Raw genomic sequence first — 24,263 nt, 5'->3', positions numbered from 1 at the left:
AGGAAAGAATCGGTCCATTTATTTTCTTACTCCCCTAGGAGTTCTACGTCTGTAGGTGCTATTGGGTACAAAAGGCTGACTACTTAGATCAGTTTAATGGACGCTACCGCTGAGGTGGGGAACCTATTCCGTGCAGGGGAATTTACCATTCGGCAATGCTCCTGTGGATCCGGGACACTGAGGTCTCAATATCGATCGGGTGGTATCGTAATCCTCTCAGCTCCAGCGTTTCGTCCAGAGCTCCCACCACATATAATGCATCATGACGCTCTGACAGAAAGAAAGAGAAATTTGGTTCACCAGACATAAGGAGTACGATGCAATGGTGGAGTTCAGGACACAAGGTCAGAAGGCCTGCCGTGTCCCCTGACTCCACCGCTCACCAGCTGGGTTAACTTTGAGGAAATTACTGTAGTCTCCGGTCCTGTTTCCCCCTCTGTGAGACAGGGAGAACTCTAAATGGCTGCTGCGAGTATTAAATGAGATAGTCCATGTAAGGGAGTTACCATGATGGCTGGTACATCGTAAGTGCTAAAAAAAAAATTAGCCATTATTACTATTACTGCTGCTGCTGCTGCTGTTGCTGCTGCTGTTACCACTACTACGTCCCAGGAATTGTGCCCAGTGCTGGGAAGCAAAGATGACAAAACACAATCCCTGCCCTGAAGACACTTACTGTCTAGTGGGGAAACAGACACACAACAAGTACTCCATTGTGATGTGGTGGGCCCGGTGCGGGCATAAGGTTTGAGGTGAGCAGAGGACACCCCCGCCGGAGCTCAGCTCGAGGCTTCCGAGAAAGAAAAGCCGAAACCAGGCTGAGCTTTTACGGATAAATAGGAATTAGCCAGTGACGGCTGGGAGAGCGGTGGGGTGGGGGGTGGAGAAGATTTGAGAGGGTGAAGAAATGAGCACGTGTTGTGATCCCCAGACATCTTCAAGGAGTCCAGGTAGAAGGAGCAGGATCACAGAATATGGAGAGACTAGTCCTGGTTATTAATAGGCTTGTAATCCAGCTGGAACTTGGAAGAAATCCTTTTTTTAAAAAATTTTATGCACACACTGTATATACGTAAGGCTACATGGTTTATGTCTATATAGAAATTGCATTTTGAAGCAAGAGATGATTTTGCTAAGTCTATTGAATATAATATTTTCAGGAAAAGGTAACATTTCTGAAAAATTGAGCAAAACAAAGTGCTAGAAGCTGTTGGGGAGAGAAGGATGAGGAGGTCCAACAGGGTTCCCATCATATGAGAAGAGCTCATAAAGACTTTGACTGCTCAAGGTCACAAAGCAAATGGCAGACAGAGGTAGGCTTCAAAGCCAAGGGACCTGGGGAGGGATAACTTCCTCTTGTCCACGAAACTCGGAAGAAACTGTGGCTGCTGGTCTCTATGGACCAGGCACAAGGAGCTTAGGAGAAAGGACTTGGCTCTAATTCAGGCCTGTAAAGTCCAGTGAGTTATTTGTATCAGTTCTTGAAATGCACAACACAGTTAGCGCTGGGCATTTCAACATGGCCATTAATGGCATCAGGAAGAAGAGCTGAAGGCAGGCAGCAGGGACGCCAAGACAATCAACTAAGGAGAGGGTAATGGGGGCTGCCTACACCAGAGCCTTGCCAAGCAGTCTGGTATCTAACGTGAGGTGCCAAAGGGACAGAACGCTTCAGCAAGACGGCTCCTCCACATCAGGGATCAGGCTCGATTCGTCTGCTCCCAAAATGGGATGTGGGAGTAGAAGAGCTACAAGATGAAACACCTGTCCTAGGAGCTTGTGCAGGGGTAGGATCGGCTCCATAGGGGCCGAGGGTGCACGGTCTGCCAGGGGCACTTGGTCGTCATCAGGCATATCTCCACGGCCGTCGGCCATGCTACCCCGTAGTTCAGAGATGCTGCCGTGGTACCCTGGCGCCTGCATCCCAGGGACTCTTCAAATGAATATAAATTCATGTATGGGTTTAAGAATGGCAGAAGGGAATAATGAAACACACACACTCCACAACGGAAAGGCAGGCTGAGGAAGGCCAGCCGGAGACACTGGCTGAAACACAAAGCAGGCTGAAGGGCGAAGCGTTGCTGAGGAAGCTACCTCCAGTGGCTGCTGTGAGCTCGGTCCGGCGGACAAAACCAAGGTATCCTGTCCGAGCCCAGAGTGTCTGCGCAGCATCCCCAAAACTGAGGCGAGTGTTGAAATGATCGGCTTGAAGAGTCTCACTATCATAGATGGTGTAATAGCCACTGGCTGTGTGGGGACTGTTCACCCAAATCTACAACAAGAAAAAGGTATAGGTCACATTTCACCAGGAACATAGAACTGTATCAATTCAATTCTCTTGGGACAGTTTTTTTTTTTTCAATTCTCACTTTTATGTTAACAACAATAACAACACAACAAGAAAGGCAGCTGACACTTACCAAGTGTTTCCACTGTGCTAAACAGAGAGGTAAGTACTTTATATGCCTCATCCCCATCAATCATGACACACGTGACAATACAGTTACATACTATTATTATTCCTATTTTACAGATGAAAAAATGAGTTAAGGAACTCGCAGAGGATGCAGAAACTACGAGACTCCCACCCAAGCCTGTACACAGGCTGCAGCTACAGCTGTACAGGCCGTGCTCTTAACCACAATGGTACACTGCCTCCCTGGCTGGCTCGTTTCTCAACCACGTTCAGAGCTCCACAAACGCAGTGGGGATCGTTTCTGCGCTTCTGAAACTCAGGTATAACACCCTCAGGAAAACACTACAGGGCATTTGAATTTACAATGTAAATATAGCAAGAGCTAAAAATGATAACACTAGTATTTCCTGAGAACCCGTTATGTGACAGGCACTGTTCCATGTGCATAACAGATCTAGGTATTCATGTATTTAACTGTCACACAATTTCATTAGGTAAGTGAGATAGGTGCAATTATTATTTATGGATGAGAGAACGGAGGCTCAGAGAGATTAAGTAGCTTGCTCAGTAGTTAGAAGCTGGTAACTGGCAAGCCCAGGCCATCTGGCTCCTGCACCTCCGACACTCCTCCCAGTAAACTACGGGATGCAACATCAGTGCCCCTCAGATATTTGAGGGAAGAGAAATTAAGGCTTTTACAAAATCTTTACAAAAAAGAGTCTTTATACTAATACAAAGATACATTTTAGAATAGAATATAAAATTTTAATGAATTTTAGGGGCACCTAGGTGGCTCAGTTGGTGAAGCATCTGACTTTGGTTTTGGCTCAGGTTATGATCTCACGGTTTGTGAGATGGAGCTCTGCACAAATAGCATGGAGTCAGCTGGGGATTCTCTCCCTCCCTCCCTCTCTCTGCCCCTTCTCCACTCATGCTCCCTCACTCTCTCTCAAAATAAATAAACTTAAAAAAATTTCCATGAATTAAAAAAATTTAGTATTTGTGGCTCCTTTCAGTTCTACTACTTAATAGGTGAGAACAGATAGGATTTGTTCTATTTGGCAAATAGGATTTGCCATTTTCCTTTTCAGCTAAGGGAATGTCAGTGGAGAAATCTGGGAGTAGTTCTAATCTGGGTGCCTAAATCTTCTCTGCATCCTGGTCTCAACCTCCCTCTTTTTAGTCTCGAGCCTTACGGAGAAAGATGGAAACTCTTTAAAAGACGAAAATTCACAGTGGAGGAAAAGCTAAATCCACAGTTTCACTGACTTCTCGAATATGAACCCTAAAGTCTTTACTGCCGACTTTTCAGAGTAAAGATAAAAATGACACATACCTCTCCAAGGTGAGAGTCTCCTACAGGCCCTTTGGTCTCAGGATTAACAATAACCACTTTCACTCCAGGTAAAATCTGAGAATCAAAGGGAAAACACAAAGACTAAATCAAAGCTAGTGATCCCTAGGAAATGCAGTCACCCCCCCACCCCTCTTCTAGTGAGGTGAGGGAGTGCACAAAGACAGGGGCTAATTGATGTGATGCTCCCTGGACTGTCCTCAGTGGAGACTAGAGATACAATAAGATTCATCCTCAAAAATAAACCAGGGAACCAACTGGTCTACCTTCTCTTCAAAGGGTTGAGAAATTGCAGCCAGAACCATAGACTAAGGATCTGTACTCATGTGACTGCTCCTTCTCATGATCTATTCTGTTCACTGGTGTGACTGCAGTAAAACCCCTTAAAGCAGAAAGGGCAGCAGGGAGGGACTGTCCAAGAGGCTTGGCTCTGATCTACAGTGAAAGCCAGTTAGAGGAACTTGAAGAATAAGAAAGGACGGTGGCAGCGTAGCAGGAGAATGGATCCTGACCCTGGGATCATGAGAGACATCACATGCTTGGGATCTCCCTCAGGAGAGAAAAGGAAGAACAGGTGTTGGCTATGAGAATGGCTCACAGCTTCTCTGGTTACCCATATTCTGTCCCTTAAACCTCCTTTTTCATCGTGGGTTTCTAGAGTATGAGGTTAGTTGAGAAGTGCTACAGTGATTATCTGGTCTCATACACCTAAGACCTCAAGGAAGGAAGAGAACAGATTGTTTATGCGGGTCTGGGCCAGGCACTGTGCAAAAGCTTCTGAGGCTCCCAACCACTAGCTGAGGCAGATGGAGATCTGACAAGATGGTAAGATCAACCCAACTCCACTCCAAAGAGGTTAAATGGAAGAGAGAAACTGGAGTGAGCACCTCGTGGGCTTGATCCGCTGCTTGATAGGTTATGCAGGATTCCTTTCTTTCTTTATAATTTCCCCCTCTGCCTTTCAGAATTACTAGAAGGAATTCTGAGGCATCATCGCTATGTCTTCAAAAGGGTGAGAAACTTGATAGCTTAGGCTGATGTCTGATCACCCTTAGTAAATTGTTCAGAACTGCTCCAGACTTAATGCTGTGTCCCTTCAAAATTCCTATGTTGGGTTGCATGTAATCTACCCAGATCCTCAATGTGATGGTATTAGGAGTTGCAGCCTTCCATCATGTGTGATAATACAGCAACAAGACGGCCACCTATCAACCAAAAGTCCCTCACCAGAATTTGATGGTGCCTTGATCCTGGACTTCCCAGTCCCCAGAACTGTGAGAAGTTTCTGTTATTTATATGCCACCCAGTCTATGGTATTCTGTGACAGTGGCCCAAATGGACTAAGACAATAACTGTGTCCCTCCTTGAACATTTTAAAGCATCATTCTAATCTAAGAAATCTTATCCCCATAGACACTCACTCTATATATCTGTAATCTCTTCGTCATTTTGATTTCTCTCTCAATTTTAAATACATGTATGTCTTCCCTGATCTCCAACCACACCTCACTACTCCCCCTATTTTTCTCCTCGTAACATTGACAAAAATAGAGTTGCCTCTTGTTCATCTCTCCACCTTGAATATAACGAACAGTGAATTTTACTAATTTGTCAAGTAAGAATAACACGTCAGTTGGATTAAAAAAAATCCGTGGATGAACACAAGGGAAGGGAAGCAAAAATAATATAAAAACAGGGAGGGGGACAAAACATAGGAGACTCTTAAATATGGAGAACAAACAGAGGGTTGCTGGAGGGGTTGTGGGAGGGGGGATGGGCTAAATGGGTAAGGGGCATTAAGGAACCTACTCCTGAAATCATTGTTGCACTGTATGCTAACTAACTTGGAGGTAAATTAAGAAACAAAAAAATCTGTGGAAATTAAGAAAGTTCGAACCCAGAATTCTTCATATCTATGTACCCATACGAATTTCAAAGTCTTAGTGGAGTTAAAATTATTGAATCATCTCCAGATTTCAATTAAGTTTTTCCCCGGGTACTAATCTATTATATAGCTTCAGTGTTCTTTAAAATGAACCACTTCCCCGGGAGACCACCTTCCAGTGGTTAACAGAACAAATTACCTTTCCAGACTCTGAGAGGAGTAAACTCTGAGGGGCACCCCTTTCCACAAGACGAACCCTGTAGAAGAACAATATTTAATTTATAGATATGTGTGTGCATATATATATATCTATCTTTAAAAAAATGGCTGCCCCACGTCTACTACAGCTATATATTCTATATACTGCCCTCCTGAGACCTCTATTTTGTCTCTCCTTATGCTAGAACAGTTTCTCAAACTCGGTATTAACATTTTGGGTCAGAGAATGTTCGACTATAATTTTTTGTGAGGGGCTATCTATCTTGTGCATTACAGGATAGTTAGCAACACCCCAGGCCTCTACCCACTAGATGTCAGTAGCAACTCCCTTGTTGTGACAACCCAAACCGTCTACATTGTCAAATGTCCTCTGGAGGGCAAAACCCCCCCAGGCTGAGGAACACTGCACTAGAGAGATGATCTACCTGTGCAGGCTGGGTCAGGGTCACGGGGACATCAGTGAACACAGCCAAAGTCAGTGGGACCTGGGAAAAATGTCCCAGAGCCCTTTGGGACTCCATGGGATAGAGCTAAAAGCCTATAAGCTGATGAGGAAGAAGGCTTTTATTCCCGGGGTTTGGATAAAGTGTTGTTTCAAAAACTCTACTCTGCCTCATTTATCTTGTCTGTTTCACCTTTTATTTTTAAACTCCCAGAGGAAAGAGTCTATCCATTTTGGTTCATATCAAATATTACAAAACATTTTTACACAGACAGGAACGAAGTGTTACATTTAAATATTAACGAACAGCGCAGCAACCGTGATAAAACTTTCTCCCTACAAATATAAATCTTAATCAGGTATTAATAAAAACTAATTCCTTCCCTCTTCCCAACCCTCCCTGGAAGATACAAACAAAAGGAATGAGGGAAAAGTGCTGGCTTTCTTGAGGCTCAGAATTTTTTATGCCTAGAAGCTCCAATAGAGGGGTGCCTGGGTGGCTCAGTCAGTTGGGTGTCTGACTCTTGGTTTCAGCTCAGGTCATGATCTCACAGTGAGTTTGAGCCCCGCATCGGGTTCTGTGCTGACAGTGTGGAGCCCGCTTGGGATTCTCTCTCTCTCTCTCTCTCTCTCTCTCTCTCTCGCTCTCGCTCTCTCTCTTGCTCCCCTCCTCTCTTTCCCCCTCTCCCACTTGAGCTGTCTCTGTCTCTCTCAAAATAGATAAGTAAATGAACTTAAAAAAAAAAAAAGCGCTCAAATAGGGAGTGAACATAATAAATATACTGTACCTGTCATGTCTCAATGATTTCAGATCTACATATACAGTAGTTGGATCAGGCCCTGAGGTTCCCTAAAGAAAAATAAACCAATGTATTGTTCACTTAAAATTTAAATGAATTGATTTCCATATTTTACATTCTCAAATCAAGAAACAGATAATTTAGCCATTTACATGAAAAATCCAAACTCTATTTTGAAAGCTCACCCTCTCTTCAACCAGATGAGGTGGGTTTGCAGTCAAAACCTGAAAGAGGCTCATGGCCTCGTGTTTCTCTCCCTCCCTCCCCTGAGAGAGTAGGCCAGGGGCCCGGTCACAAGGGCTAGAACAACCCTGAAAGGTTAGCAGGCTGAGGAGGATCCTCATCCCTGGACTCCAGGCAGAGATGACACAGGCCAGCATCCATGGGATTCGCAAAACTAACACTGGCCCAAGTGGACAGTGATGGGGCTCCATCATGATCAGGCTACTTGAAAGTCACTTGCCTGTGGTCACAGAAGCCCTGAAAGCACCCACCCCAGTATGCCATCTTCCTTTACTCTCACTCTTGTCCATGCCTATATTTACCACATTAGCCTCCAAGCTACATAAAATCAGACTTAGTTCTTTTCTGTTATTTACCCACCAAGAGTAACATGGCAAAGTTGCCATCTGGCTGGAGGAAAGAATACAGGTTTATTTGTGCTTCCTTTGTTTAAAAAAAAAAAAAAAAAGGAGGAGACAGAAAAACAGAAGGTAAGATATTAATAAAACTCAAATAAGACTCAAAAATCTTCTTGATTCATCATCATGTACCATTAAAGTACTAGAGTAAACATTTATATTGGTGCTCAATTGCTGGGCATGGCTCCAAGCGTGTGCACCTAGTAACTCATTGATTCTACAGAATGATCCCCGTGAAGAACAATACTATTATCTTCATCCTACAGGTGAGCAAATGAGGCAGAGTGAAATCCAAATGATAAACTTGCAGTCCCAGAGCAAGTAAGTGTAACTGGGCTCATGCCAGGCTGTCTGGCTTTGAAGCCTCTGCTGTGGGGCACCACACACTTCTCCTCCATTTGTTATCAAGGAAGATTTCATGAAAGTCACCTGTAAACATATCGCTACATTGACTCTTGATCCAAAAGTGGTGCTGACAGCCCGAGGGGACAGACCAATGTCTTTGAAGAGCTTGGAGAAGGACTGCTGGAGGGCAATGCGGGGCCGCTCCTCGGCCACAACCACACACGTTCGGATGCAGGAGAGGTTGATTCCTCTGGTCTGTAAGACGCCAATGGCACAGGAGCTCAAGTTAGTAGGATCAGGAAAAGAACTGAGTAGGTAGGGCCATTGCTCTATCTCTTTGGTCAGGAAAACTCAAGGAACTGTGTCTTCTCACCTCAAGACACCCAGAGAAAAGACAAAAATTTTTAGAAACGCCAAGGCATTCCACTAAAATCACTACCCACTGGTAAATCTGTTCATTCTCTAATTCTTTCTGCTTTTATCTAAGAATCTTAGGTTCTTCAGCAATTCATTTTTATACCTCCCCATTTCTGTGCTTTAGATGTCTATTTCAAAATGGAGAGGTGGTACTGAGAGAAAAAGAAATCTAGCACACTGGAGATCAAATCTTACCTCTCTCTCTCTTTTTTAATGTTTATTTTTGAGAGACAGAGTGTGAATGGGGGAGGGACAGAGAGAGAGGAGACACAGAATCCGAAGCAGGCTCCAGGCTGTCAGCATAGAGCCCGATGCAGGGCTCGAACTCATGAACCATGAAATCATGACTTGAGCCGAAGTCGGATGCTTAACCGCCTGAGCCACCCAGGCGCCCCAAATCTTATCTCTTTTTTTTCCTTCTTAGGGTCATAATTCTTTATTAAATAAAAGTCAGTGTTTTTGAACTCTCTCCTATGCCGGTCAGATGTATCATCCCTGGATACAAACATAAACGAGTTGACCCTTATCTTTGGGGCAGTCTCCAATCTCTAATATTCTGAGGTTGCAAATTCTTTTGGAAAAAGTCCTATTGGAGGTCCCAATTGTCTTTCACCTTTACATGAAGTCATTTTCATTCAGCTTCCCGACTCGTTTCACCTTCTTCTCCATAAAGGAAGAGTAAGATTCAACTTTGAAAGAGTGCATTACATTAGAAAAGGGAAGAAATAAACTTCCTGAGGTTTACAAAATATTGACTGGCTAGCAAAGAACAGGCAGATACGCCTGTTAACCCCTACTTAGGTATCATCATGACTGGCCCATTTCTATAAAACCTCCCTGGACTGGCTACTTGGAGTTGCTTCTTACCTTTAGCACCTCCACTTGGTTTCCAAGCCCTTTGGTGCAGAGCTCCATTACTGAATAGGAGCAGAAAGTGTCCCTTATTTTGTATTGGTTGACAGTGGAGAGCCAGAGGAAAAGGTTGTTTTCTAACTCCATAGGAGGAATTAAGATGGACTGGTGACCTGAATAGACACTGTAATGAAAAAAGGCAGCAGCTGACATTATCAATTCATCCTAGATATCTCGATGTTTTACAACACCATCCACTCAACAAATATTTACTGAGCAGGAAGGGCAGTGTAGGGTCATATTAGACATAAAGGTTGAAGAGTCAACCTTGTTCCTGTCCACCTCACAAGATACAATAACTAAAATAAAGCAGACTGTGGCATGGACAGTAACTGAGATGTGAAGATCATAAAACAAAGAGCAAGTCATTCAAATCAGGAAAGCTGGGGCAGGGGATGTTTCGCTGAGTAGGCATCACTTGAGCTGGGGCCTAAAGAATGACCAAGAATCTGACAGTGGCTGGAGGAAATGGGGGTGATGGTGAGAGCATTCCAGGCAGGGGAACAGCATATGCAAAGGAAAAGAAGCCCAGATGTATGTATATGGTGTGTTTAAAGTCATCAGAAATAGCATCCTGGTATGAAATCCTATAGCATAGGATGCATGAGGGAGTGGTGCGAAGTCTGGCCAGCAGGGTTGGGGCCAAACTGTAAAAAAAGTATAATTATTGTATGAAGGAGTTGAGACTTTACCCAGCAGGCAGTCGCTGCAGCTTTAAGCTGGGGCAAAATTAGCACCATGGAGAGAGACTGGAGACACAGACACTGATGACAGAGACGGTTACAACAAGTGAGAGATGATGAGGGCTTGAATCCCAACAGTGCAGCCAGGATAAAAAGAAAGGAATGACAGAGTCACATATTATATGTATAATCTACTGCCATGAATCCTCAACTTCTTAAACCTGTGTATAGATCCGAATCCCGAGGAGCCCAAGAATCCTGTATTTATAAAATACAGGAAATTGTGGTTGCTACCTCTGGAGATCTAAGTTAGTAAGTCTGGAGAAGGCCCATTAACTTGCCTTTTTAAAGACCCCTACGTGATTCTTATGTACAAATAGGTTTAAGAACAACTGAGCCACAAAGGACAGGACACTTAATTGGATGTGAGACATACAGTTGAAGACAATGCCCACGTTCCTAGTGGGCATTATCTAGGTGCCCCTAAGGTGAATGGTCCCATCCTAACAAAGATGAGGACACACAAGAATGCCAAGTTGCAGGTGTCTGTGAAGCATTCATGGAGATGTCCACCGGGGAGATGAAAATGCAGGGCTGAGGTACGGTTCCCTGGGAGGAGTGGGGATCTGCTATTCCATAAGACACAATCTGGCCAGGACAGGCATGCCACTTTCCAGCCACACGCTGTCATCCAATCTCATTATATTCCTTCCTGCCAAACCTAGGGGGTGCGTTCTGGCTGTCAAAGCATGACATATTTCACCCAAGTATCACTCTTCTACTTGGCTCTGCTTCTAAAATGAGGATTACAGGATGGAGCAGAGAGCAAGTAATAAGATCACTGACATACAAAAGTATGAGGCATAAAACTAACAGACAAGAAAGAAAGGGAGTATAAACAAAACTAAATGAACTTTGGAGATCCTATTTAGGTGTACACATTCTGGAAACATCAGCATTTTATTGAAACATTACCAAATTAAGGGAGCAGAAGGAAGGATGAGATGGTTATAGCCCCAAAGACATCCCCACTCAGTCCTTCTTTGCTCTTCCATTCCTACCTGCAGAGACACCAGAGTGCAAAGCCAAGTCCACAGTAAGGGTCAAGGCAGATGGCGATCTGCCGAGAAGAATACAACTCACACTGGAGCTTGACGGCTCTACAAAGAGCATTGACTGCAGAGTGGGACATCTGGAAAGTAGGGAACATGGAACAGGATGGAACTGGCATCCCACAGGCAGAAAAAATCTCTAATGACAGTTCTGAAAAATTTTAATTTCCCCCAAACCCCTCCAAATGATGTACATTTTTCATTGTTTCAAAAAGCCTATCTAAGTCTAACATATTCTTGTTCCTTAGTCAATACCGAGTTCTATGAAATACGAATCTATGGCTTCATACTGGCTTTAACTGTGACTCTTATTATCTATTAGCTTCTAGGCCAGGTTTAGAACACTTCGTAACATAAATTCCTCGGGATAACTTATTCCGGAAGAGCCAATGCTTTTATTTAAATATAGCAGGGACCTTTGATCCTCCGCCTACTGGTCTCTGGTCTCTGGAGGCCAGTTGGCCTCCACATCTGAAGTCCCTGTGGCAGTGGTCATCTCTATTTTTGCAGCCCTGGCATTTTACCAGCATCCAGAGAGTGAGTGAGTACATATTCAGACTACTTTACCTTCACTCCTGTAAGCATGCCGGTTGTGGACACACTAAAATCAAGATATGCCAACATCTCAGGAGTGGGTGGTTTATACAGCTGAGGTAACCTTTTCCTGGGTAAGTCATCTGCAATGAAAAGAAAAAAAACTGATGTCAATCAGACCCACTGGAAAGTGAGTATCATTGCTCTTCAACTGGCTTTCTACAGCTCTGCTACGGACAAATACAGCTTCTGGGATCTGCTAAGGCTTTGGCTTCTCGTATTTAACTGAACAGTTCATGTATGTCACTCCTAGAGGTAGGTTGAGGTTGAGGACACCAGTAGGTAATATAAACAAGCAAATCTACATCAGGTAAATGTATTTACTAGAAGGCAAGTGAGGAGTAATGTAACACGGCGGTAGAATACGCGAACCAAGAAAGCAGGTCACTGGTGTCCAAATCCCAGCTCTTGCCATTTACCACCAACATGACCTTGGAGTTATTTAACCTCTTTGTGTCTGTTTCCTTATCTCTAAAATGGGAATGATACCTACCCTCATAGCAACTGTTAGGAAGTAAATTCACATAAAGTACTTCTGAAACAACTCAAAAAGCTTTCAAAGCCTTAGTTGTTAATCATGCTGTTTCCAATTTAAAGTTCATTATTTACAGATTAGTACATGCTACATTAATCATGGACTGCTTTAAAAGTTGTGTTTTGGGGCGCCTGGGTGGCGCAGTCGGTTAAGCGTCCGACTTCAGCCAGGTCACGATCTCGCGGTCCGTGAGTTCGAGCCCCGCGTCGGGCTCTGGGCTGATGGCTCAGAGCCTGGAGCCTGTTTCCGATTCTGTGTCTCCCTCTCTCTCTGCCCCTCCCCTGTTCATGCTCTGTCTCTCTCTGTCCCGAAAATGAATAAATGTTGAAAAAAAAAAAAAAAAAAGTTGTGTTTTTTTTCCCCAAGTTAACATGGTAGATTTTTAAGGGTAACCTAGAATTAGGGAATTATCTTCCTTTGCTCATTTATTTATATACCTCTCCCTTCCTCGCAAATTTGCTTTGTACAGCGTGTCAAAACCAAGGATGTCAAGGATGTCTCTGGCCCCAACCATACCTCTTTAATGGTTCCTGTGGCTTTCTGGATCAAGAAACAATTGACTCTGACTTTTAAATCTCTGTATCGTTGGACACCCATCTCTAGTCAAACCAAAGACTTTATCTATCACCTTCAGCTCACTTTTGTATACGGTAGGGTCACTCATGTTCCTAAAGAAACCTTCCTGTTGTCTGTATCAGCCCACAGCTCAAGTCTTCCTAAAATGTGACTGAGTCCAATAACCATAGGAGATCTTTCTGCATCATGAACATCAGCACAGGCCATTTGTGTTATATATTGTATACAACTGTGCTTATGTCCTTAAGTAACAAATGCAAAAAACTCTAGGTCAGCACCTGGCACACAATAACCACAAATACATGCCATTCCTGCATTTAAACCCACATAAATGTTCCTGAGATGGATACCATGTGGTACGTACCAAAAACAGGTAGAGAGGAGACTTCTGGGTAAGAGGCTGGGAATGGAGCCAAATAGACGGGGTTTGAGTTTTAGTTCCGCTCTTTATTTAACCTCCCTATGCCTCAGTTTTCCTATCTGTAAAATAAATGAAACTCACACCTATCTAATAGGGTTGGTGTAAGGATAAAACAAGGTAATGTATGTTAGATGACTGACACATCCAGGGCTCAATAAAAGATGTTATTATGATTATGTGCAAGGTGCTTTACGTAAGTTATGTCATTTAATATCTACAACTCCATGAAGTGGTTATCACGACTCCCACTTGACAGACAGTTTTGCCCAAGTTAGTGGGGATACGCAGAGAGTAACAGAGTATCAGGATTTAAATATCACCCACTCGACTCCAGAGCACACTCTCCTCTTCCCTCTACCATCATTCTCCAGATATCGCCATGTCTTATCCCCACCCGCTTTTTTAGCACGAATGCCATCTAAAATTCATGCGCTTCATGGTTTTTAAAGCACTTTCATGTTATGTTGCACTGGATATTCTCAACAAATATGTGAGTCAGGTAAGGGTAGGTGGCATTTTAGGAAAGGGTAATCTCAGACAAGGTTATACAGAAAATAAGTACTGAGGCTCGAACTAGAACCAGGCCTTCTGACTCCTGGTCCAATGCTGTTTTAACTGTGTCACACCTGGAAGGCAAGGATCAGATCGTCTCAAGACTTTATATGGCCTTACATGTGTACAGAGTTATAGTCTGCATAAAAACCTAACCACCGTTTGAGGGTGTCAAGAGTAAGAGTGAGACACTTTCTGTCTCAAGAGCTCTTAGCATATTGTGATCTGCATCTTTGAGTCTGGTTGTTGTGGCATCCAGTCCTTTGGGAATGCAAGTGAACCGGACATGAAGTTTTGCCTCTGTCTTAGCAGGTGGAACGTGTTGCAACCTAAGAGTTGTGTAAACATCTTTGGCACGAGAATCTGGGAAATTTCAGGGAGTGAGTGTTCTTGCTCCTTTGACAGTTCTGAGGAAATCTCCCTTTCACCTGTGTCAATGATGGTTGGCCACGTTTTCACGTCCACAGCTGCTGCTGCCTCTCGGGACCTCAATAACCTCATTAAGGTCTGCGTGGTGAGAATGCAGGCTGCTTTGCTGACCTAGAAAACAAATGACAGAAATAAGCACCCAGGAGGCTTAGCCCCCATGTGGCACCATAGATTCTGGCTGCTGCTAAAAGCAACTCACACTGGACTAAAAAGCACACCATACTGGACAGGACAGTATTTGTTTTTCAAAGAACACACAATAGTACAATGGATGGGTGTTTCCCTTACATTTGTCTTCCTGGAAATGTGTAACGCTGAATTGTCTCAGAAGGATGGACTTGTTCACAACAAAAGCTATTGTGTACAACAGTGATTCTCAAATATTTCATTGTTATAATCTCAGCATGGGTCCAAACATCTATTGATTTCATGAACACTATGATAAAGTAAAAATGTGGATTTTGTATGGCTCAGGGAACGAGAGGAGTCAGAGGATCATCTCTGTAGGAGTTCGTTGTTTGCTGCAGTCTGGTGAATGGTGAAATTTACCCGACCTAGAACATATCCTGAATTTGAGGGACGCGGAGATGTCACAGAAACGAAGCTCTCCTTCACACCTACACACAGAAATGCAAAGCGACCAACTTCCCCCTAAACTGTCAACAGAAGGAAACTGCCCTCCCTGCTGCTCTGGCCTACTTTGCAGAATGCAAAGAGGGCATTTTGCTGAAGTGAATTTTGTAATAAAATCATCTATGGTGAACACGGCCTTTATACTGCAGGTTTCAGTTGCTGACAGAGCAGCAGTTCTCAGAGAAACAAATGTTACACAAATTAGAATTCTGTCTTTTTGCTGAAATGCAAATTGCGATATGATGCAATACAGATTTATGTTACTTCCTTCAATTCTCATAGCCTCTAGAAACTTGTCATCTCCAGGGCAAGATCTGGGTACCTTTTAATACTATACCAAGTGAATTTATAAAACTAACCAAAATAAAAATGATCCATATAAATTTATGGCATATAAAATCACCTTGTGCAGAAAAAATGAGAACATTTTTTAAGAAGGGAAGAAAAACAACAAGTTTTATGGAGAATTACTAACAACACCTTCCTCCTTAACGTTCATAACAACACAATTCTGTACCGCACCAATGATCACTTTCCACATTCTTTCACTGAAATAATGCTACTCGTTTTGGTCAGATAAATGAAAAGGAAGGGATTTTCGGGAGACAGATTTGACTTCTCACTTAACAACACTAGAAAATTAGCAACGATCCTTAACTGTCTCTTGATTTTATGAGATGAGGACAAGGCACAATACACTTGGTACTTACATCAACAATCATGCGGACAGTGGGCAACGTGGCAGTAAGGTTCTGAGCGTGAGGAGGCCGGACAGTCACAGGTATGCACCCCGCATACAGGCAACCATAGAACGCAGCTATTAGCTCGATGCCTGCAAGACAGAGACACTTAGCTGCCCACCATCGCTGAGAAACTAAATTTAAGGCAGATCTTCCAAAACCAGTTTATTAAATCATGTGCCAGACAGCTTCTTTGGATCGTGATTTCACTTGATAACAGCAGAAGAAATCTTTTAAATCAAGGAGGAACTGAATGTAGAGAAGGAAGCATATAAAACAATTTCAAACATACCGAGAAGCTAAGAATAATTAAGAAGAAAGGTAGTCAGAAGTAAAGAAAACTCTTGAAAGACACCTGAGGAAGATATTTTGAGGTCATTCTATTTGATATTACTTAGGAGAAGTAACTACTAACTGAGTAGTTACTTTGAGTGAGTAGTTACAGGGAGTGCAACTCTGAGGGAGGCAAAATGTGACTCGATTTGAAGACTGAACTACCAGCACATGCAGAGTGGCCTCCTCTGGAAGTGCTCTGGTCCACCACCATGTCATTCACTGGTAGATGGAAGACAATCTCACAGGAACACCAGAGGAGGGATTCTTTCACTAGATGACCTTTTAAGAAAGCTTCGCGTCAGTGTAAATAAAATTGCAGAGTAAGAATCACAGAACAAAATGAACTGAGGGGGACAGAAGATCAGACAAGGCCAGATGTATGAGAGGGGTAGGTGACAGGAGAAGAAAAAAAAAAAACAACTCAAATATTTCACCCAACGTTCTGAATATTTACACCAGACTGTTACCAAATAATTCCGAGTACCTTTCACCGTAAGAACATTATTACAGTAAATTAGAGTGTGGAATATGAAAACAGCAATAACTGAGGAATACTGAACATCAATCGGGATATAAAAAATGCAAAGTCAAAAGAGTTCACACACAATATTCAGGAACTGGGTGAAATGGTTCCATTCCTGAACACTCCTAGAAACAGAGCACCTCTTTCGAGGGTTTCCAAAAGTCAGAAAGTCTTCACTAATTCATTTGATATTTACCATAGCACCAGGAACTTGGCTAGACAGTGGAAATACAAGAGCAAATGCGGCAGACACAGCCCAGCAGACCCACGGCACTGCACAGCTCCAGGGGGCGAGGCTTGGTTCTTACGTTGGCCTAGGTGCCTGGGACTCCAGGAGCTGGGAAGTGCACAGCCTACATGGGCACAGACGGCGGCCCTGACTTCCTCAATTCTTCTATTTTGTAGTCTGGTAATGGACCTCGAGTCTAGTTTATCAACCCAACACCTACCAGGTGGATAGAGCAACACCACGTTGTCTCCTGCATTGAGATGCCCCTTATCACCAAGAACTGACGCAATCCTCTCTGCTCGCTTGTGAAGCTGAAGGCAACTGGCTGTGCACACTGTAGTTCCCTTTAAACAGAAGAAAGTATAAGTGGGTCAAAACTCAGGAAACAAAACGGCGACAAGCACAGCCAACTCAACATTATATCGGAAAGGCTTGTGCCTTGGTCGGTTGTCTGTAGCAAGTTATCCATACCAGCAAAAATTCCCTTGGTATTGAATGAAAGAACGTGTAGTAGTTTTTCTTTTTCAATGCTTGAAGGTATCTAGGGAATATCAGCATTAACCTAATTCAAACATACATATTTATAGTCATTTTTTGTTTAAGGTAGCTTCAAAAATACATAGGAATTTTTTATTTAAAGGAGGAAATAAGAGTAGAGGGAAAATAAAGGAAAGAAAAGCAGAATGAGGGCGGGAGCGGGGTCAGGACAGTAACTGCTGGCCACGTGGCCATGTGCATTTGTTGTGCATGACACAAATTTGGCTCTGAGTTTTCTAACAGCAAAGATGTAAACAAGACAGGAACAGTGAATCAGAGTCCACTAGCTAATAATAAAGAGGAGCAGATCAGAAGATGGCCAACTATTCCTGATCCTGAGAATAATTCCTCCTGCAGGTCTTCATCAATTCCTTAGTGTCAATTCAAGTTTCACTGAGCTGGGCTTTGGGAACCCCTTTTGTGTGTAAAATAAAACACACGGATATGAAAGCGCGTGAAATATGAATGTGTAGCTTAGTGGAAAATTACAAAGCAAGCCTCTGTGTGAGAACCAGAATGGCATGAAAAAGACCACTGCCAGCAGTGCAAAAGCACCCCCAGGGATCTCCTTGGTCTAGTCCTTCTTTCCTTCCATATACAACCACTACGTTTGACATTTTCATCTTAATCACTGATTTCCTCCTCCTTATAGTGTCACTACCCATGAAGTATTTGATTTTATATAAATGTAATTGTGCTGTATACACTTTTGTGTTTTGTTTCTCTCTCAAGATTATCTTAAGAGTCATCTATGCCCTAGGGAATGGTGTAGTTCACTCATTTTTGTTGCTGCGTGGTATTCCACTGTATAAACATATAACAATTTATTCATTCATTCTGCTGCTGCTGGATAGTATCATTCTCATACATGTCTCCTCAGGCATAAATATGAGTTTTGGCAGGGTGCAGACCTAGAAATGGAATTGCGGGGTCACTGGGTACGCCTATCTTCAATTTCACTACATAAAACCAAATTATTCTCTGCCTATTGTGCTAATACCACCCTATCTTAATTATTGTAACTTTATATCTCAAAAAGTCTCACAAGAAAAACAAGTTTTCCTGAGCTATTTCTTTTAAAAATAACTTTTATATTTCAGTAATACAAGGGGTGCCTGGGTGGCTCAGTTGGTTGGGCGTTTGACTTCGGCTCAGGTCATGATCTCACAGCTTGTGAGTTTGAGCCTCGCGTTGGGCTCTGTGCTGACAGCTCGGAGCCTGGAGCCTGCTTTGGATTCTGTGTCTCCCTCTTTCTCTCTGCCCTTCCCTTGCTTGTGCTCTCTCTCTCTCTCAAAAATAAACTAAACAAAATTTTTTTAAAAACTTCATTAATATAAAATAGCACATGTTCAATACAGACCATCTGGAAAATATAGACAAGTAAAATATAGGTCAGATATAACCACTACTAACATTTTGGTGTATATTTTCCTGGTTTTTAAAAAATGAGTTAGGTATTATATGTAAATTCACATGCAACATTAACAAAAAAATTTACCATATTATACTGTCTGCCAGAAGCTATAGGGTGCATTGGTTAATTAAGGATGTGGGCTCAGAAGCCAGCTGGGTTCAAATGAAGAGCTCATTTCCTAGTCCTACTACTTACCAGCACTGTGACCTCAGGGAAGTTTATTTTATGTCTCTGGGCCTCAGTGTCCTCAACCTCAAAATGACCTATGAAATCTATAGCACCCAGAACAGGGTCTTCAGTAGGTACTTGATTATTTTACTGAAGTTTTTTATAAACTATTTTTGCTACTTATACATCATGAATATTTTCTGCATAATCAAATATTCTTCTGTGGCTGCATAGTATTTCATGCCATAATTTTATATGCTATATTTTATTTAGTCAGTTGCCTATTGTTGGACATTAAGGTTTCAACACTAAAATGGATATCCCTTTGGCAAAAGTCAGGGTTAAATTCTTAAGGCCATTTCTTACATCTTACAGTATTCTTCTTTTCGGTCCATGGTACAGCAGCAAACTAAACCTTCGATAAAAACGGTTTTCTGGGTATGAGGGAACAATGTGATACGGTTATTAAGCTTTCTGACGGTTTGGGCTAATCCAAGGTAAAATATTAGAATATGCGGAATAAATGGACTAAATATATATCATTTCTCTAACCAAGAAGCAAATTTAAACTTATGCTTTCTAACAAATACCTGGGGTACAGATTTCATGGGGCTATAGCTTCAACTGTAGCCCAGCTTGGGAGTGGAGTGGGGAAGTAAGCAGGATTGACATCTTCTTACTGAAACGAGGACCCTAATGAATCCATGTGATTGGAGGGAAGCCCACTTCACACAGAGGCAGAGCAAGCAAATCCCAAAGTTTTCTACCAGAGAGCAATGGTTCTGACGATTTTTAATGACTTTTCATTAAGATGCACAGCATATTCCCCCTCATTAAGTCTTATCACTACATAATCTCTGTACAAACTGTATAAAATATATCAGAATCTAGGGGGGTCTGGGCAGAAGGGGACCCTTTAGATAAGTCCCCAGGGGATTTCAATAGGCCCTCCAGTCTTCCCCCTATGGTGGCACATAATGTTATATGCCATGGTCACAGTAATTTCAGCCTCTGATTCAGCCATAAAACAAATATCAGCATCTTCCCACAGAATGCATAACTTAAAAAATATAATATTCTGATGAACCATCTGTTATAAAGTAGGAGTTAAATGTACTTTTGAATAATTGTCAATTTGTTTTATATCTGTTAGCAATAAATCGTTTAAGTATATAGTAAACATAACCTTGTTTTAGAAAATGTTTCTCTAAAGTCATTTTCTTCCTGGGGGAAGTCAAAAAATTAAGAGTCAAACTGGGTAAAAGAAGGCATGACATAATGCATCCTATATATCTGTAGATCCATGGAGCTGCATTGCTGGCCCAACTGTTCCTATTGGAACTGAATAAAGGCAACTTGACTGTAACACAAGGAGAGCCAGCATTAAATAACACTCCAGGAGGTCTCATTTCAACCTTGAAGTGATTGCACAATTTATCCTCATATGTCAAAACAAGGAAGAAGCAGTAACTCCTTCCTGAGAGTTGACAATAGAAATTTTCTGATGAAAGAGATCACGAGTGCCTAAGATCCTACCACAATGTTCATCTGATTAGATATGCAATTGAATTTTCAATACCTTGGCATTTAACAGCATGAAGAGTACATGGTCAGGGGTTGCCTGGGCTCGCCACTGTAAAATCTCGGCCAGAAATTGGTGCTGAAGTTGTAAAACAGAAACAAGAATCAGGGTCAGTAATTCTGTGAAAGTTGGATAATGCAGCTTCCATCTACCACCTGTCCTTCATTTGTTTATAAAAATCAACACATCTGAACACTTACCTTCCTCACTAAGTCATTCTCTTCAATTTGCCCAAGATCCCTTCCTGCAGCTTGTGCTATGCGTTTTCCAGCAACCAGATTCCCAACCATCACAGAAGCAGGGCCTACACCTGTAAGAAAAGGCAAAGATCAACTCTCTGGAGATGGTAATTCAAACTACATCTTCCCGAAGTATTTCCAGACTGACCCAAACTACTTCAAATATTCACTCAACAATATAGACTGAGCATTCTTCTAGGCACTGGGAACACAGCAGCAAACAAGACAAACAGCTTGTATTCTAGTGGGGAAAGGCAACCAATAAATACATACACAGATAAATAACGTCAGGTAGTAGGAAGTGTTAGAAAAAAACAGAAGCAGAGAAGAGACTGGGATTTGCAAGGTTGGAGGGGAGCAGGTGGGCTCCTGTTATCTTGGGTATAAGGGAGTTTACTCTCAGGTGACAGTTGGTTCCACTGGTTCCTACTGACAAATAATTTCATCAGCTCCAATCACAGTATGACCCTATAAGTGGGTTCTTCAGGAATCTCAGAAGTGCTTTATAAAGAGTGAGTAAGGACATCCAGATTGTGGGACATTCTGTAAGACAACTGGCCTGGATTCTTCAAAAACTATGTCTTTAAGAGAAAATAAGGCTAGGAACTTCTAAGTTAAAGGGCAGCCTAATGCAATGCATGACCTTGACTGGATACTCAATTTTAAAAAATCTGCTATAATAAACAAGTGAAGAATTCTGGATACAGACTGTGTATTATTAGATGATAGCATTATATTAAGGTTAAATATCTTAATAGGATAATGGCATTGTGGTTGATTAGGAAAACTTTAGGAGTTTTTTTTTTTTCCTTTGGAGATGACATTACTGAACTTTTTAGTAATGTCGTGATGTCTGCAATTTATTTTCAAGGAGTTCAGTAAAGCAATGTTTACAACTGGTGACACTAAGGGGGAGTATATAGGTGTCATTGTGGTATTCGTTCAACTTGTCCATAGGTTTGACACTTCCAAATAAAAAGGCAGAACTCTCCCTCTCTTCAAGAAAAAAGTGCTAGGATGCTGTATGCCTTTTTTGATAGTCACTTGAAGACTGTATCGTATTAAACTAGGCAGATGGCTAAAAGATAATAAAATTTACTGCCAGCTAAGTTTTGAGTAATGCTAATGCTACATATGAATTCATATTAAATATCTTTTATTACCCAGATCTGTTGATCCTAAATGTATTGGAACAGCTGGAACAAAATCACTAAACTTACCCTTTAAATAAATATTTGGGGAAGTTTGGATAAAGGATGTTAGGGAATTTTCTGTACTGTTTGGCAACTTTAAGTGGGAAATTATTTCAAAAAGAAAAGTTAAAAAATTTTTTCAAATCAAATTAAAAAACTCAAGAAGCATAAAGTACTCCAACACTCTGCTGAACAATTTTTGTCTACAAAGTGTCTACCGCAATTTTCAGTAGAACTCCTTCCTAAGAAGATGTGTAACTAGTTACAGATAGATCATATTGGAGATAGCCTTTTATATAGACAAGGACTCACAGTGTATCTGACTGTGTTAGCTACCCAAACCTGAAATTAGACTATAAAAGTTATAAAGGTGTGCCTTTAAAAAAATTTTTTTTAATGTTTATTTATTTTTGAGAGAGAGAGAGAGAGAGCGAGAGAGAGCGAGAGAGAGCGCGTGCAAGCTGGGGAGGGGCCAAGAGGGAGACACAGAATCTGAAGCAGGCTCCAGGCTTTGAGCTGTCAGCAGAGTTGGACATGGGGCTCAAACTCACAAACTGTAGATCATTACCTGAGCTGAAGTCGGACCTTAACCAACTGAGCCACCCAGGCACCCCAAGGTGTGCATTTTTAAAAGTGAATTTTTCAGGGTAATTTAAAACAAAAAAATAATTCAGCAGCAATTTCTTGAGGTCCTTCTTGTGCATTTCTTAAGTCTAAGGATCACAGAGAGTGAAAAATAACCAACAGCAATAACATCTAGAAGGCTAATTGCTGACACCTTGCTATACCTGTAAATACACCTTCTGATTTTTTCCACAAAATTATGTATATTTCCTGTGGCAAAGCTGTTAGTCATCAATCCCAACATCTATTCTCCTCTTCTTCCTTAGTAACAGACCCCCCAGCTTTAAGCTGGATAAGTAAATGCCTGGAATTAAGACTACATTCTTTTGTGGGAGACAAAATATATGAGGAAATAATATGTACAATTTCTAGAAAATGTTTAAATTTTCCTTGCCTTTGTTCCCCCCCACCTTGGCTGGAATGCAAGAATGATGGCAGGAGGTCAGGAGGCCTAACCGGGCCCTGAGGTGATATGCTGGGATGGCTGTGGCAGACTGTTTTCTTTTCTTATAATCCTTCCTTTCCTTCCTGTTGTTGCTGTGATTACATAAGAGGAGCACACCTCTCTGCTCCACTGACTCTGGACATGGTCTGACTTGTTTTGGACAATGACATGTTAGGAGACATGACACAAACAGAAGCTTTAAATATGCTTGTATGGTTTGGCTTGCCTTCTTGCTTTTGCCATCTGCCTTGAGAAAAATATGGCCCAGTAGCTACTGGTCCCATGATGAGGAGACACATGGAACAGTTCTGTTCCATCCAAACCTAATGCTTTCATCACACAGGCAGATACCATGCCTCTGGGGGCTTAGGAATAAATTTTTTATGTCGGTTTTATCATTTAATAAAGTTGATTGAAATCTGACTAGCAAAAGCAATGTTTTAAGCACCTACTGTGCCTCTAGGTGGCAACTTTTAAACATCTACTATGACATAAAGTTTTTGTTAAAAGAATCCTAGATTAAATGCTCTTTAAAATGGGATTTGACAGGGGCACCCGGGTGGCTCAGTTGGTTAAATGTCTGACTTCAGCTCAGGTCATGATTTCGTAGTTTGTGAGTTTGAGCACCAGGCTGGGCTGTGTGTTGACAGCTCAGAGCCTGGAGCCTGTTTCAGATTGTGTGTGTGTCTGTGTCTCTGTCTCTCTCTGCCCCTCCCCTGCTCATGCTCGGTCTTTCTCTCTCTCAAAAATAAAACACTAAACAAATTAAAAAAAAAACCAGGATTTGACAATTAAGAGTACACTTATTGTTACGAACACTGAGTAATGTATAGAACTGATGAATCATCATATTGTACACTTAAAACTAATATAACACTGTATGTTAATTGTATTTCAATTAAAAAAAGATACTTAACACATTAAAAACTACTTAAAAAAATGGGCTTTTACTCCTATGACAAATGAACATAGGACTTCAGTAAACCAGGATGTGAGGAGCTGTGTGTTCTATGCATCTGCCAGATGCTTGGGAAGGCAACATAGAGGCACTTCTTATACATTTCTTGATGAGTTACGTTCAGAAACTTATTTCCACAAGCAGAAACTGGTAAATATCCATATATACTTTAGCTCCATACCTACTGTTACTAAGATAAGGCTAGCTGATGAGCTGACAGTCATATCTAGATAAACAACTGGGACATCATCTTCAGCCACCGGACGACTGAAGTAACTATCGTAGAGCAGAGTACGTTAACATTTTAAT

The 24,263-nt window shown here is 41.9% G+C and overlaps 1 protein-coding gene across 4 annotated transcripts in view; it reads right to left on the bottom strand.

The window, feature by feature from the left end:
• DIP2B (disco interacting protein 2 homolog B) overlaps positions 1-24,263 on the bottom strand; it is a 228,027-nt gene that overhangs the window by 5,884 nt on the left and 197,880 nt on the right. For all 4 annotated transcript variants that reach the window (XM_030322585.1, XM_030322587.1, XM_030322588.1 and 1 more), the window contains 14 exons: positions 20,696-20,805; positions 20,493-20,573; positions 17,015-17,138; positions 15,677-15,798; positions 14,333-14,444; positions 11,794-11,903; positions 11,176-11,306; positions 9,387-9,555; positions 8,187-8,357; positions 7,105-7,166; positions 5,855-5,912; positions 3,753-3,827; positions 2,095-2,272; positions 147-270 (listed from right to left, as the gene is read on the bottom strand). In XM_030322585.1, the coding sequence (XP_030178445.1) occupies positions 147-270; positions 2,095-2,272; positions 3,753-3,827; positions 5,855-5,912; positions 7,105-7,166; positions 8,187-8,357; positions 9,387-9,555; positions 11,176-11,306; positions 11,794-11,903; positions 14,333-14,444; positions 15,677-15,798; positions 17,015-17,138; positions 20,493-20,573; positions 20,696-20,805 (1,627 nt within the window). The remainder of the gene's footprint in view (positions 1-146; positions 271-2,094; positions 2,273-3,752; positions 3,828-5,854; positions 5,913-7,104; positions 7,167-8,186; positions 8,358-9,386; positions 9,556-11,175; positions 11,307-11,793; positions 11,904-14,332; positions 14,445-15,676; positions 15,799-17,014; positions 17,139-20,492; positions 20,574-20,695; positions 20,806-24,263) is intronic.

Source organism: Lynx canadensis, chromosome B4, assembly GCF_007474595.2.
Source record: "Lynx canadensis isolate LIC74 chromosome B4, mLynCan4.pri.v2, whole genome shotgun sequence".
NCBI lineage: Eukaryota > Metazoa > Chordata > Mammalia > Carnivora > Felidae > Lynx > Lynx canadensis.
Note: the sequence above shows the minus strand (reverse complement) of the source record. Positions and strands in the feature narration are given on the sequence as shown.